The sequence below is a fragment of the Adiantum capillus-veneris genome, chromosome 13 (genome assembly GCF_014529385.1).
Source record: "Adiantum capillus-veneris isolate H3 chromosome 13, ASM1452938v2, whole genome shotgun sequence".
In the NCBI taxonomy this organism is placed as follows: domain Eukaryota; kingdom Viridiplantae; phylum Streptophyta; class Polypodiopsida; order Polypodiales; family Pteridaceae; genus Adiantum; species Adiantum capillus-veneris.
The window spans coordinates 88,441,895-88,458,087 of NC_140943.1; the positions used below are offsets into that span (position 1 = coordinate 88,441,895).

General features: G+C 41.6%; 1 protein-coding gene across 1 annotated transcript; it reads right to left on the reverse strand.

The window, feature by feature from the left end:
* Positions 1-8,685: 8,685 nt before the first annotated feature.
* LOC147444414 (ABC transporter G family member 1-like) lies at positions 8,686-14,675 on the reverse strand. The gene is made up of 11 exons (XM_086527032.1): positions 13,475-14,675; positions 13,298-13,377; positions 12,913-13,202; positions 12,434-12,605; positions 12,255-12,341; positions 12,002-12,133; positions 11,410-11,604; positions 11,252-11,338; positions 10,370-10,642; positions 10,190-10,297; positions 8,686-9,655 (listed from the first exon to the last, which is right to left on the reverse strand). Exons 1-11 carry the CDS (start codon positions 14,520-14,522, stop codon positions 9,365-9,367), a joined length of 2,763 nt encoding a protein of 920 aa, XP_086383158.1. The 5' UTR covers positions 14,523-14,675; the 3' UTR covers positions 8,686-9,364.
* Positions 14,676-16,193: the final 1,518 nt, after the last annotated feature.

The following is a 16,193-nucleotide window of genomic DNA, read 5'->3' on the forward strand; positions in this document are numbered from 1 at the left end:
CGTCGTAGGTGATGGGGTGTCCGTGAGCCGTGAGGGTTAACATTCACATTACCACCGGACGACGAGCTGATCAAGCAAATGGAGAAAGAGAACAAGGAGGCGGTAGTCGCAGGCGTAGCTAGCATGCTAGCGAAGGGCAACAGAGTACGGAAAAAGGTGTTTTTTAAAAAAAAAAGGCAAAACAATTTAAATGATGGCCTGTAATTAGTGATGGAAATTGCAGAGCCGCTACAATACCTTCTCAGGCGAGCTCGATGCAGAGCATGCTTGGACATTGACGAGCTGATGATTTTGTTTGTTGAGTCTTTAAATATTGTACTTCATTTAATTTTGTACCCAGACATTATATCACATCCAGCCTCAGATGTAATTTTCACCTTTTCAACACGGTTATGTCACACTTCATTTCATTTCTTACCCATATCGCAAAGAACGTGGCAATTCAAGAAGGGGCTCCGATAGTTTGAGGCGTCAGGCAGTGCGATTGTGTGGAGAGGATCGACTTTTGATCCCATACTCACATGGCCAACTAGTACGATAAAATTTCATTTCATTTCTATATCTCTCTTGCCCATCCCACCAGGATTCCTTACCATGACAGACATTGAGGAAGCTCCTCGATGACCAGTACAATACATTCTTAGATAAATGCCCCTTGCCGAGCATCCACAAGAATGAATGACGATGATGACCATTTTCGTAATGATTTTGGCGACGATAACCTCAACTATATGAGCCTTTGAATCCCACCCTTAAGATGCAATTCCATCCATTAAGCTCTAATCGCTCAAGCATAAGTCTTGCCAATGGCGCTAGACTAAGCAGCTCCTAATAATCCCCATACGATTATTGATAAATAGGATCGCTAAGTAGGCATGCACCACTACGATTTCCCTTGGCCCTTGACTTTACAGAAGGGTTCGATGCAAGTGCACATATTTCAGAAAGATATTTTCATGATCATGAGTCAAACTATTAAAATAGAGAACTCTAACCAAACTATTAAAATATGGTACTTTCAAATTGCCTAAACACAAGTTGACCTACAAAAATCTATATAATTCATACATACTGCTCTACTATAAAAATATTCATAATTAATTTTTATGTCTATTTTGCATCCTTTCAAATGTAGCCTCCTAACTTTTACTCACGCAGACCATTTGTGTCTTATAGTTTTTATGCCAATTGTAAGTAGGTATGCCACACATTCGTGTCGATTTCTAACCGGTAACGTGGCATGTCCAATGTATGTCTACTAGCTATATGTTTCTTCACAATGATTTCACACTCTAAAGACATAAGATATTCATACTTCTGGCACTTTATGGATTTTAATCAAGCACATGTTGGGCACCAATTTGCTAAGGGTACTCATCTCTACGCCAAAATGTGATACTAACTTGGCACTACTTTGTTATCAGACCAAAATCCACCGATTATCATAGTCTTGCAAACCAATTTTTTAATTTATATAGCACCTTCATTATCCACGTGTTTGAAACAATTTTATTATAAAATTTTGATGTATTTAGAATGCAATGAAATTATTGTTGAATTTAACAAGAAATCATCTTTAGTACTTGTCTTTGAGAAACACGTTTGCAAATATTATTGTAGCCATCTCTCACATTGTGGATTACACTGGTAGTAATTGGACTTTCTATTGGCATCATTTGACATTATGGTATAGCATGAATTTAATTGATTTGGGGACGATCGTCACATTTGGTATATGTTTCAGCATTCGAATCTATTCCAGTTTGATGCCAAGTAAGTATTTTAATTTTTTGTTTAGTCCATTGGTCACATGGACACAGATCCGCCGATTTAGGTAGTGTGTAAATGCTCATCTTGGTGTAGATTCGCCGATTTAGGCAACACCAATTATCTGTGCAGATCCGCCGATTTAGGCAGCACACTGACAAATTGCGAATCTATTCACAATGGTAAATGCAGATCCGCCGATATAGGCAGCATTAGTGCAGATTCGCCGATCTAGGCAGCACGTCTTATTGGTGTAGATTCACCGATTTAGGCAACACCAATCACAAAATCATGCTGCAGTGGCTGGCCACCACTGTAACTGGTATGATTTTGATACCCGGGTACATAATGACAATGATTTGGATTTGGACTTATATTGTGGAATTGGAATTGGATTGGGATTTCGTATCTGGTGATTATTATGGCAGTGTTTATGTGATGACTTGACATTATGAGATTAATGATGAGTGTGACCAATGATATCCTGATTCACCAGGGTATGATATATACTGCTTATTCTAGTGGTATGGGACATTAGAATAAGTAGTATGTGGATGACAGCAGGCATAAGCTAAAGTTGTTTAGTTTCATAAATTTTTCTTTTATTATGTGATGTTTTTCACACAACATACTAATCACTGTTTTTGACAAGTATTGTTTGCAGATTTTTATCTTCGCAACTGAGGACAGTTGCTTTCCAACGGAGAGGTATGTTATGGAATTGATATCTTATTATTTATTGCAGTTGTGACAGGTGGAAAAGGCTTGACCGAGCTAAGCTATTGCAAAAGGATATCATATTTTATGTACATTTTATTATTCAAGTGCTCTTTATGAGCTTTGGCCATTTATGACCGGCCGGCCAGTTTGTACTCAATTTGACCATTCAAGAAATCTATAAATGAAATACGTGCAAGAGGGAAATGGTCACTCTTGCACGGGGGGAGATTGTACCCACTGCTTGTGTCTTGTTCTCTCCTCTCTTCGCTCTCGCCGTGCCGGCGTAGCACTCCGCTCTAGGAGGTGCGCCTACACGCATTCTTTCACTCTCTCCCGCTCTCTATCTCTCTCTGTTCGCGTATATCGTCGATTATGTGCTCGTGGATTCGCCAGGTATGGAGATTAGTCCGTTTTATGGTTTGTACTAAATTGTTTTTTCCGCTCTAGGAGGGCAGACACGCATCCGTCTGTAGCACTAACCTCCACTAGTTGCACCACAGGGAACAGCACACAACTTAGTTGTCATACCTCAAACAAAGATGAAGAGAGGTCAATATGCAGAGCTAAGCACCCATTTTCATTAGCCCATTGAGGAGAGACACACTCTCGACTCACCACACCAGGCACTCGCAAGGTAAGAGGGGCACCCCCACATCAAAATTTTGAATTACTTACTCATTCTTTGAAGACTTGACACTTCCATGTACAAAAACAACAAAACTATGTACTCCACACAACTAGCTCTCATGCATAGAGATAGCTTGGCACACACTACCTTTGTACACTTTGTACAAGCATGCTTTATTTACATCTAAGGGGTCCAAAAGCATCAAAAAAAAATTTCTCAAAGACTTTGGGTAGTTCACATCATTTCTCAAAAACACATCACAATGTACTCAAGGTCAATATTTCTTGCCAAGATCCTCTCTCTCATGAAGTGGTAATGCACTTCAATGTGCTTTGTTCTTGCATCAAACAGTGGGTTCCAAGCCAACTATAGGCTACTTAGGTTTTCACAATAGATGACAATCAATCTCTGTACTTGTACCCCAAAGTCTTGATGAAGTAGCAATCGCAACCATGCTACCTCACATGCCGCCATTGTAGCACCCATGTACTCTATATTTGTACTTGATAGAGAAACTATAGGTTGCCTCTTATTGCTCCATGTGATAGCAACACTCCCAAGTGAAAACATGAATCCGTTAGTAGACATGCGATCATATGTGCAACCATCCCAATCCTCATATGTATAACCATAAAGCTACAATTGAACATCAGCCCTATAAAAGAGTGCATGATTCAAAGTAGCACTCGCATAGCACAATGTGTGCCTCATTGCATTCAAGTGTGGCTTCCCAGGAGACTGCATAAACTAACTCACCAATCCAACTGTATAACTCAAGTTTGGACATGACATAGTCAAGGAGACCACACTACCCACAATGTTCATGTACATGGTTGCATTCTCAAGTACTTTAGCTAAATTATTCCCTAACTTCAAATTATGATCCAAGGGCATTTCAATAGGCTTACAATCATTCGCACCATACTTTGTCAACATGTCCAAAGCATATTACCTTTATGACAACCATACACCCTCTTGTGTGCAGATAATCTCTATGCCCAAAAAGTAATGAAAATCTCCCAAATCTATCTCAAATTCTAACAAAATCCTCAAAAGAAGTGGGTTCTACCTCCTCTGTAATCTTTGCCATATATGCACAATGATGAGCCACATAACTGTCATCATAAGTAAATCTCTGCACTCTCTAAGGTCTACATGGTTTGGGATCACTTCTAGGTGCCTTATTCCTTGCTTGCATCCTTCTTGCACCCATAGTCTTCATAGAGGATATGTCAAACTCCTTGTCTAAACTTTACTCAAAACCACTACTATCACCATCATCATGACATGCAGTCAAATTTGGCAGCTCAGGGGCATCATCAAATTTTTCCTTTCATTTTCTTCATACATTTTACGCATTCTTTCATGCAACCTACCACTCCATGGATTCACACCATAACCAGTACTTAGGTGACCCTTTTGCGGGCCACTCAAAATTTGTGATTGTCCACTTGGAAGCAAGCTAAGCATTTTTTCCTCATGACAAGCATGTAACCAAGAATGTATTAGAATTAGTACATATATATAGTGTCTGACAAATATTGTTTCTACAGGTCATTGCAAGTATTATGTGAGCTTCATTGGCGATCATCCAAGGAAAGTATGGGTGTATTTCATGAAGCATAAAAGTGAGGTGTTTATTCACTTTTAAATAGGGGAACATGTAAAGTGCCTGAGGTCAGATGGAGGGGAAGAAAACTTCTTAAACGAGTTCAATATATTTTTTTAAAGCACGGAATTCAGAGACAATACTCTTGCACATATACTCTATATCAAATGGTGTTCTAGAGCGGAAGAACAAGCACATAACAAAAGTTGCTAGAGCTATGATAAATGAGAAGAACATGTCCCATTGTTATTGGGTTGAGGCTATTGCTATAGGTGCTTACTTTCACCTTGGGCACATTTACATCCAAAGTGAACATTATGCCCATTTTCTTTCCCTGTGTAACCAATCTTCCATTCTTCTTAGGATCTTCGACAGAGAGACTGAGAAAGTTAAACCTAACGTGCAAACCCTAATCACAACCAAAAACAAATTATTTGTGATATTAGGTACATGCAGCATCCAAGTACTTTACTTTACCACTTTTCATAGACAATGATACATTTCCTAGATGCATAATGGGATGTGCGGTATCATTCCCAGTCTCTACATAACGAGGACTTTGCAAATTCTACATTTCCTTGAATCACTCACCATAACTAGTCATGTGGTTTGATGCACCTGAATCCACATACCAAACATTATCACCAAAACTTGCCAAATTTGTAGACATAGTATTTAACATGTTCTTCACCACAAATAGCCTCTCAAGCTCATCTAAATTCCTACTAGTGGTCCCATAATTATTTTAATGTCTCCTATTTGGATAGTCACATTCAAAGGGACCATGTTTCCCACAACCCGAGCATACGACATTTTCACGTGACCTATATTGTTGCACTACACATTACCACGACCTCTTGAACTCCCCTTGCCCCAAAAATTTTCAACGACCACTTGTGTTTTGTCTTTGAAAATTATTACATTGTTGTGCTTGGTGGTTACCTCTTCCTCGACCACCTCCATGACCTATACCCCGTCCTCTTTTTCTTCCTCTATCATTAAAGAGAACCTATTCATAATTATTCTTTCCCTACATCGATGACTCTTCCTCAAGTTCCTTTTCTTCCACAACCAGCAAAGACACTATATCTATAAATGTGGGAATGTTCTCACAAAGATGGGTACCAATTTTAAACTGTATGTATTCTGGTCCTAAACCTCGTAGACATATTTCCACCTTATCATCATCATTAACACTAACATTGATCGATGCAATGAACTCACATATGTTCTTCTGCATTGTATTTAGCTTAGTCTTCAACTACAACTTCGGTGCTTTTGTGTTGGTCAAATCTAATGAGAGTAAGGTGTCCCAAGACTCCTTAGGGGTGTGAGAATCTTGAATGTGCCCAGTCATAGTGTCTTACCCACTCATAGAAAGCCAACACATGACTTTTTAAGCTCCTTGGTTCCAATCTTTAAAGTCCTTTATCTATGCAGTAGTTGCACCTTGCTCTAGTAAAGTTGGTGCTATCTCATGCTCCCCATCAATGTACTCCCAATAACCTTTACCCATAAGGAGATTGGTCATTCTTTTTCAACAATTCACCAAGCCCCTGAGTAGCCTGCTAAAAAGTCAATTAGCACTTGTAACTAGAATATGCATATATACACTTGTTTCACATTACTAAACAATATCTATGAACACTACAGTTAAAATGGAGTTTTCTACACCACTAAACAAATTGATATGTATAAGCTTGAAACTTAGTGTTCGTGCATGCAAACACACCTTAACTCCAAAATTGGGATGAAAATGTGTTCAGAATGAAAATCTAGCTACACATTCCAAAGGAATGTACACAAACTCGAGACACACAATCTCCAAAAAGACGCACCTCAATCAAAGGTTGTTTGGTGATGGCTTCAAGAATCCCGAGACTGCTTCTTTTGCTATTACCGCTTGCTGCTCCAAGTTCCTCGGACACAACCAAACTCTGATACCATGTTACGAGATAGAGAAGGAGAGAGATTGAGATCTTGCAAGCATGCACGCACACACACACACACACACACACACACACACATGGAGACAAACCTTCTTCTTAGCCAGACACAAGTCATGGGCCAACCATCTAATTTCAGCTCCTCATGAGTGAGGGTTCTCTTGATGATAGCACTTGAACCATAATGCTCTTCTTTTCCATATTAAAGTGGAGAAGTTATGCATCATGTGCAAGCATGTCAACTAATAGTAGTACCTTGCCACAAAATATAAAGGTCTCCGTGCCTCAAATTGTGAAGCATCACCACCTAATCACACCCAATGATATCAGTGTGATGTCCCTATTTTTTTAGTCATAAAAAAACAATGTTGAACAAAACAACATGTCATGAAGCTTGTCATCTAAAATGTAAAAATGTAGTGTCTTCTCCAAAATACCTATTTTTCTCACATTAGTGATGTGCACCAACATGGTTAATTGGGTTAACCATCAATGAATGGACATTTTGCATTTTAACCAAAGAACAGAGAATTCTTATATGGCACTTCATCGTCCTTGTGATCAAAGTGCTATGCACACTATCCATGACAATGTATTAGCACATCTTTGAACCACGCCATCTATTGAGCATTGATTCCATCACTCAACCCCGTTGGCAGACGTTGTTAATGAATGGTAACATCTTACAATAGTACCTGACGCAGCAACACAACAAGGACCCCATCACTTGTTCCCTCTACATCACCACATAACTTCATGATGAGCTCCATATCCTTATCCCCCTCGTCACTATATGACACGGCTCCAACCAGGGGGGTTCCATGGTGGGAAAGAGAAGCGGAAATCGCAATGCAATCTCAGCCATCCGTCGACTCGGTGAACTAGGGGTGAACTACGGGCAAAAATGGTGCCTCGAGTTCACTTCTAGTTCACCCGCCTCGCGGGGTGTGGGTCACGAACCCAGGACGTCTTGGTTGTTACACGAATGCCCTACTACCACGCTAGAGCGCGTCGTTGCCTATGTTGGCATGTCACATGATCACACCCTTGTTTACCTGTCCCTAGTTCACCCCCAGTTCACTCACCCCTAGCTCAATCCCAGTTCACTGCATGATCCAACGGCTGAGATTAAAGCCGCCTCACCCCCCCCAAATTTGGGCCCTAGATGCCTCTTACCATTTCTTTCCACCCACACATCTCGGTTTCAAGAAAGCATGCCCCTACAACGGGGTGCAAAAAACCTCCCCATCAACACTAACTTCTCTCTAGAAAGGCAATGCCTTCAAAGGGAGAACTATTTACCCCTAGTTTACCGACGAGATCTGACGACGAAGAGCACCCGCGATCTCAACCGTGCATCACCCCTCCGTCAATAGGAGCAGTGGGGTGTGTGGATGTGCCTGAATGAAAATGATCAAGAAGATGACATTGGAATGATCTAACTTGTATCACCCAAGAGTGGTAGAATTTGGCCCCTGGACATCCCCTACTCCCACAAGAATAACAGGTCTTAGTTGGCTCCTCCGCACTTGATGGCCAAGAATGGTCCCTTGCTGACCATGTCCCCCACAATGCCACTCCCACACAGCTCCAAGCCTTCGCCAATATCGAGCAGATTCCAGGGAATAGTCCCTCCCTACACCTTATTGCAATCCTGTATGCACCTAATTTCCCATTACTTAAGCTCATCTTGGCCGATAGTCCATTTTCATAGATGTACATTGCAAGAGAATTTTTCTCCTGTCTGAGAAGTTTACCAAACTAGTTCTCTTTCCTAGAGTGCGATGTGATGTTCAATTCTTTGATCTTGGTGTGGGTGCTTAGATGCTCTAGAATCCTTCTTCACAAGAAAAACAAAGACATCCCACCAGCCACATTCAATTCTTGAGCTTGGTGTGGGGGCTTGGACGCTCTAGGATCCTTCTTCACAAGAAAAACAAAGACATCCCACCATACTCATTCATGCAAACAGCTTAAAGCTCAAACCATTGTGAACCAGTTTTAAGGAACAACCAACACTCAAACCATTATCAGATTCCATCCACTGCATATACACTATCCTCTAAGTTGTTTCAGAACCATTACCCAATTTTTGGCCCCAATTTATGATACGCTACTGTCATTCTTGATATTTGCTTTACAAACCGTCCTGAATAATAAAGGCTTCTTCACAACATGCCTCTTAATTGCATTGGACTTGGAGACAAACATGAGAATACAGAAATTGAGCTTATCTGCATCCATTCGAGGTGAAATTGCCGGCAATGTACAGCTCACCTGATCTCATTTTATACACTTGAATGAATGAGTAATGTCTTAGTTACTGTACACTTGAAAGATCATCTCACACATTGAAGGAAGACCTTCACATCTAAGATTTACAAAGTGCCTCGTATGTATGCAGGCTGCAAATCCATTCTTTGACAGAAAGAATACCCTTAAGCATGCGTACTTTCAATGAGGCACCGATATGCCCACCACAAGAATGGTAGCTGCCTGATTAGCCATGATGGCAGGACATGTGCCTCAACAAAAACTGATGGAATTTTAGCTCTTTGCAGAACTGCCGGTTGGCGTATGCACATGTCTTGCCATCAAAAAATGCACATGGGCACAGCATGCACACATTCTGTGGATGTTCACATATATATATCACCCATACTAGTCCACACACTCACAAGGTTATTCCTTTAATCACTTCACCACCATTGGATGTTGATCATCCCCATTTGAAAACACCTTCAATGAGGCCATCCTTGTAAGGAAACTCCTTATCGCAGGGCGTAGTCTCTCCCTCGATTTGACGAAGACAAAGAAAATAAGGCGATAACCCACGGCCATTCCCAATAATATCAGAAGATCATACCACTTGGAAAAGTTCATTACTTGGAAGTTATTTATTAGAATTGCATCCCCTGAAAGAGGAGGCTGACCAGCAATGTTACTCGCGAATATGAGGCCTTCAAAATCATTCTTGTAAAAACCCTACAGTGGACATCAACTGTCAACACTTGTTGTAAAACGGGGCAGCAAAGCTATAAAAGCATGCATACTCTTCGAGCCATATAGATATAGGGCAAATTCAAGCAGCACTACATGCGTAGAAGTGGTTCCCATGTCTGTTAGGTTTGGTACCACCAGATGGCAGGTACTGTTTTAACTACATCCATAATTGACAGCTACAGTTGCAGATGTATGCGTCGTGTGCACATCACTGGGAATAACTCCAAATAAAAGTAGTGCTCAATATGTGTGTATGTGTGTGTGCGTGTGTGTGTTGTTTATAATACACAAACACGCATACAATCATATATGCACATGTAGACACACAAATAAATATGTGTTATGTATATATGATTGTATGCATGTATATGTAATATACATATATATGTATGTGTATGTGTATGCATGTATGTATGTATGTATGTACGCACACACATGAATATGTATAAGGAGAGAGAATCCACAGTAACTCCTCACAAAGACCAAGTCAGAGAGAGAGAGAGAGAGAGAGAGAACCTGAATGGAATAACTATGGAAAGACATGTAAAATACAGGATATTTCCACAAAGGTTTAGGAATCTCATTAGGTAGACGAAAAAATCCACCAGTAAGCAAATACAGCCCCTGAAAAAACATCATCATTAGGAGACAGTTCACAACAATTTCATTGCTCAAAAAATGAATCTATGAATATACCTGGATGCCAGTTCCTATGAGGATGCCTACAAGATAATCTGAGACAAGGCTTGCAACCATCATCATAATGCTTTCCACAACCAAGACGGAAACATAAATAGCTAAGACGAAAAAGGCGAATCTATCGAACCCTGCATGTAAGCCGGCCAAGAAGTAGGCTATGGCACCAGGTATGATGGATATCATCAACAAATAGGGGGCAGATGACAGTGTGTTGGCGATAAAAAAGGGTGCCACTCCATAATGACCATTCAGCCTTTCCCTATCAAAAACCTGAAGAGCAAATTAATAAATCAACCCTACTTGCTGGGCAAGGAAGCATCTCACATCGCAATAAGGCTTAATAACGGTCCACTTAATCAAATCAAAGTACTCCCACACTTCCTCTACTGGTAATTAACCTTCATTAATTATTCAGGCAAATACTGATAGAAACACTTCTGTTTCATGTTTGATATTGTTATGAAGGTGCACTTCTTGCTTTTGAAGTTCAACAAGTCACTCTTCCCTGCAAACCTATGAACCTAAGTGCTAGAGTCTAGACACATGGTTTCACTATATGCAAACCCTCCATATTGTGTGAGTTCAAGGCCTGATTTAAAAACCCCATATCTGTAGATTTTCATGAAATAACACACCCATTTCTAGCTCAATCTGTGTATATCTGCTTGATAGGTACCCTTCTGTATGTTACAAATGTATAAATAATGGGTCTAAAATAACTGCCCCGAATTCAGCCAAATAAATGATAAGATGCCAGGTGATCGCATGGTATCAACTGTCAATACAAGTCAATAACATGTTTCATTTTAGGTAGGTACACTCTTTGGCACTTGTGAGGAATGGTGACAAATGGAAATGCAAAATTGGAGAAGGTAATACCTTCAATTCTTCAATGTAGGCAGGGAACCCCGTTATAGACATGAATGTTAGTAGACCTGACACAAACATGAGCAAAGCAGCCCGTGCCTGCAAAGAGAAGTTTTAGTGTGAATAGCTTGATGCCTTCAAAACCAATTTTGAGGTTTAAGAACAGCTACCTGTATAGCACTGAAACTGAATCCCACATTGTAATAAACAGTCCCAATGCATATGGTCAAGGCGATGTACATGACAAGGCGTAGCCAGTAGTATCCCAGATCTCTATGCATGTTCCTAAAAGACCTCCTCGTAAGAACACGGACGTGTGTTAAAAAACCTGGATGATCTGAAGCAGTGTGTAGCAGTTCTCCTTCCTGCACAACCAATATGCCTCGTATTAGCAGTCTCTCCCTCTGACTCACAATGGCTCTTCCTTTTTAGTTGTCAGTGCAGGTATATTAAAGACCGTGTGCATCCACATACCCAAAGACGCACGCATCAAACAGCATGTGCATCCAAATAACCAGAGACGCATGCATTCATGCAAACATGTGTCCCATGAGGCTTGTGATTCATACAATGAGCCACATGAAAAATGGGAGACTTTACAACTGTGTGCCCTACCTATCTTCTCATTTGTACTTTACGTCATATGAATTGTGAACTCCTACTTAAAGAACGAACAATTCTATTTTCATGGTTTAGTCAGAGGAAGCACGCATGCATTGTGCATGTCATTTGAACAAGCTACAAAGAATGAAAATATTTTACCTCCTTCAGCAGCTCTTTTATTCGGTTGCTCACTTCCAGCAACACATTTGAGTTAGCATAAGCCTCAACAAGGAGGTGAATGACCTGTTTAGTTTTGAGGTCCCGATGATCAGCAGCCACATCCTCTGTCTCCTGTGTTTAAGCAAGAGAGCCACATACATCCCGAAAAGTAAGAAATAACTGGGGATTTCTTTACAAGAGTGAGCACACCACTAACTTTCAGACATAAAAGAAGTTTATCGCATCCTCTTACTTCCTCGTAGTCTGCATTGATTGTTCGCAGGTAATGTTCGGATGGATTTTGATGGGGTGGACAAGGAAGACCATTGACACAAAAAAACTGCAACAACACACAAAATTGCCATAATTAGATCTACATTGCATAATCCAATGCCTCCAAACAAGCCTAAATACACAAACAGCAAGAGCTACCTCTCGAGCTTGACCTGCTGAGCCAAAGTAGACAGTCCTTCCACTTGAGAGAAGATAAAGATAATCAAAAAGCTCAAACACATCTCCGCTAGGCTGGTGTATAGAAACAATAATCGTCCTTCCCTCAACAGCAAGGCGCCTTAACCTCTTTACAACGTTGAAAGCTGCAGCACTATTCACAGCACCAAAATCAGTAGCTCCATTGACAAAGTTCACAAAGCTAAAATTCTGTGGTTCCACTCTAGCATTGTTCCCACTTACATGCGCATGCGCAAGCTCAAATTAGGGTTACATATATATATGTGTGCAATGTAAATGCAAGTTTTTCAATGATTTTGACATGTGCAAGCTTGAAGTACTGCTTCTGCCATTTGCATGCATACAATGTAGGTTGAGGCATTTCAAGATACAGATGAGTCACTATCATGTACAGCAAACACCCACATCCTAAGCAAACTAGACTAGATACCGATGCAAACCTGTCCAAACCACTTGTTGGTTCATCCAAAAACAGCAAGCGCGGTCTGGTGAGTAACTCTATCGCAATGCTTACTCTTCGCTTTTCACCTCCACTAAGTCCCCTAGCTCTCCAGCCTCCAATGCGTGTGTTAATTGCCCCTTGCAGTCCCATTTCTTTGATTATCCTCTCAGCTCTCTTTCTCTTGGCCTCATAAGACATAGTTTTCGGGAGCTGAAGTTGAGCAGAATAATATACAGCCTCCCAAACTGTTAAGGAGGCCAAAAGAACATCGTCTTGTGTTACGTAAGCCTGCAGCTCATCACCACAAAAATTATACATAAGATTGTAAGAGACTCAAGCTTTGTAAGCTTGAATTCATAACTGGCTTTGTGCAATCTACTCACAGAATTTCCATAAGACAGAGTCTGCCTTCTTCCATTAACCATAACATTGCCTACTTGCTTGAGATTGGGAGAAAGGCGCCCTATCATTCGAGAGGGTACATGAACACAAAAATTTAAGGTTACGAGCTTTGTAGTGTGGAATAAGAGAGCCAAATGACAGCAGCAATAGTCAGGTACCTGCAAGAGCATCAAGAAGAGTTGATTTTCCTGAGCCAGAAGGGCCCATTATGGCCATCATATTGCTTGGCTCTGCAAAACCAGTCGAATTTTGAAGTAATGATTTAATTCCAGGCTTCGACTTATCAGAGATTGTGACCCACAAATCCTTCCAAGTCAATGTCACCCCTTTTGCAACATGCTCTTCTCCCTGTATATCGATGTTTTCAAAGCTCAATACATGAGACCCATCCTCACATGAAGAGCCTACTTTAAACCCCATTACTGCCGGAGAAAAAGCAGCGATGAGCTCTGGAAAAGGGGTTCCATAGCTTCCATCTGTATCGGCAGAGTTTCCTGTCTTTCGCAGTGACCAAGCTATACTATCAGAACGCAATGAGTCAGCACGAGATACAGAGCAAGAGGGCACACGAGATATGGAGCCAGAGGACGCACGAGATGCCCAAATATCCTTTCTTCTGGAGCTATGCGTGTTAATTGCAGTATCTGCAACCGGGCAACATGTGCCTTCGGGAGAACTGGGTTCATTGGAAAGCAATGGCAGGTCTTCTAACGAGAACGCAGAGGACCCAGGAGAGCCAGGCGAGCTGTTTAATGAAAAACAAACTGCAGGCTCATCTCCAGAGGTTACATTTGCATTCACAATAGGAAAATCGGGGAGGCCATTTGCCTGAACAGCGGAAACGGTAGCAAGCAAGGCAGACCCAACAGTGGGAAATGCAGATAGGCACAATTCCTCTGCTAAGAGGGCACAAGCGCTTGTTGAGGCAGCCCTGCGATGCTGCAAAACTGTAGGTACTTGCGCTGAAGACAGAGGAGGTTCTTTAACTTCTTTTAATGGCAACCCATAGTATGTTGAAAATGCAGACCCATTTGCGCAAGAAGTAGGAAAAGAGGAGCCGTGGGCACAATACAAGGACCCATCTGCAGAACAAGCAGAGCAACCGGCACAAACAGAAGACCCATTTGCAAAATACGCAGGAAAAGCAGAGTTTTGATTCCGAACTAAAGCAGCGCAGGGCTCGTCAGAAGCCGTGCTTTCGTGCATGGTTAAGTTAACAAAGAGAAGGCGCTGACATCGAAGAGAAGTACGAGAAGGGCGGGTGGCACAGTGCAGACATGGTCGTGACTGTGAGTGATATATATGCAAGTCCAGGGGAGCGACTGCACGCTTTGAAGAGGAGGGTGGCAGAAGGTGCTAAAATTGCGTGTGACTTTGTGTTGTGTGTGTGAGAGAGAGAGAGATAGAGAGAGAGAGAGAGAAAAGAGAGCGAGACTCGAGAGAGAGACAACTGCCTCATTGGGGCCCGGGGCCCGCAGTCACAAAGTCTACAATTCCCGCTCACCGGCGCCCACTCATTTTTAGGGTCCTTTACTGCTCTAGATTTCCACCTTTCCAATTCGAATCCCCTTCAAATGTTCTCGGTTCGTTTCCACACAAACGGTCTACCTGAGTCACCGGGCCGGACGGACAGATAAGGGCAGCCTATATTATGAGGTTCTGTTCACATTGCACAAAAAGAGCTTTCCTTGTCCCACTTGGACCAATAAGGCAAGCCGCCCGTGTAAGGTAACAATCCTATGGCATGAAAAATGAGGCCGAGCGCTTTTACAATCTAGGCGAGCGACTTCATTTTCGCCACCATCATTTGCTTTGCTTCATGATTCCAATAGTAGTGAGGATCAAAAGCAGGATCTTTTTGTCCAGAGGCAGATGCATAGACAACCACATTGAGGTGTACATGGATATTATATTGCGACTATCATAGGATTAGATGTTGCATCCGTTACAGCAATGGGCGGCCACTTTGTTGACCCCCTTACCTTATACACTTCACAATATTCTTCTTGGGCTTGCCTCCAATGTTCGAGTTGTAGTGCTAACACAAATTAGATGTTTGTGTTTTGACCCGACCCAACCGCCTAAGGCACTGCAGTCTGGACTAGATTGCCCTTTGTAGCCATTTAAAGGCACAGAAAGCAACACTAGTGACTATGTGAATGACATTTACCGCGCTTTCTGTCATTAGCACTTGCACAATCTGAAGCGACCCTCATAGCAATGGTGGGAGATATTGTAACTATAATGCTTTGTGATTGGGGGGGGGGGAGAGAGAGAGAGAGAGAGAGAGAGAGATGTGTAATTGGAGCTCCTATGGTCAGTTCCCCCTAGTCTTAATCCTCAAGCTACTAAAGAATGAATACACAATGCACGTATATGTGATGGTATGTCTATGTGTCCACATTGAGCGAGGACCTTTAACCCCAACAACCTCCCACTTAAAGGCCAATCCGTCTGAGAGAGAGAGAGAGAGAGAGAGAGAGAGAGAGAGAGAGTTTGAGAAATCGCATCCTAGATTCGTCACCTCACGGCTATGGTCAGTTCCCCCTAGTCTTAATCCTCAAGCTACTAAAGAATGAATACACAATGCACGTATATGTGATGGTATGTCTATGTGTCCACATTGAGCGAGGACCTTTAACCCCAACAACCTCCCACTTAAAGGCCAATCCGTCTGAGAGAGAGAGAGAGAGAGAGAGAGAGAGAGAGAGAGAGAGAGAGAGAGAGAGTTTGAGAAATCGCATCCTAGATTCGTCACCTCACGGCTATGTTGAAGCAAATTAGGAATGAAAGTAGACAACCTGATGTCTATCCTTACACCTATATAATCATGCATATATCTCGTATAGATGTTCCATGCATAGCAGTAGAGCATTA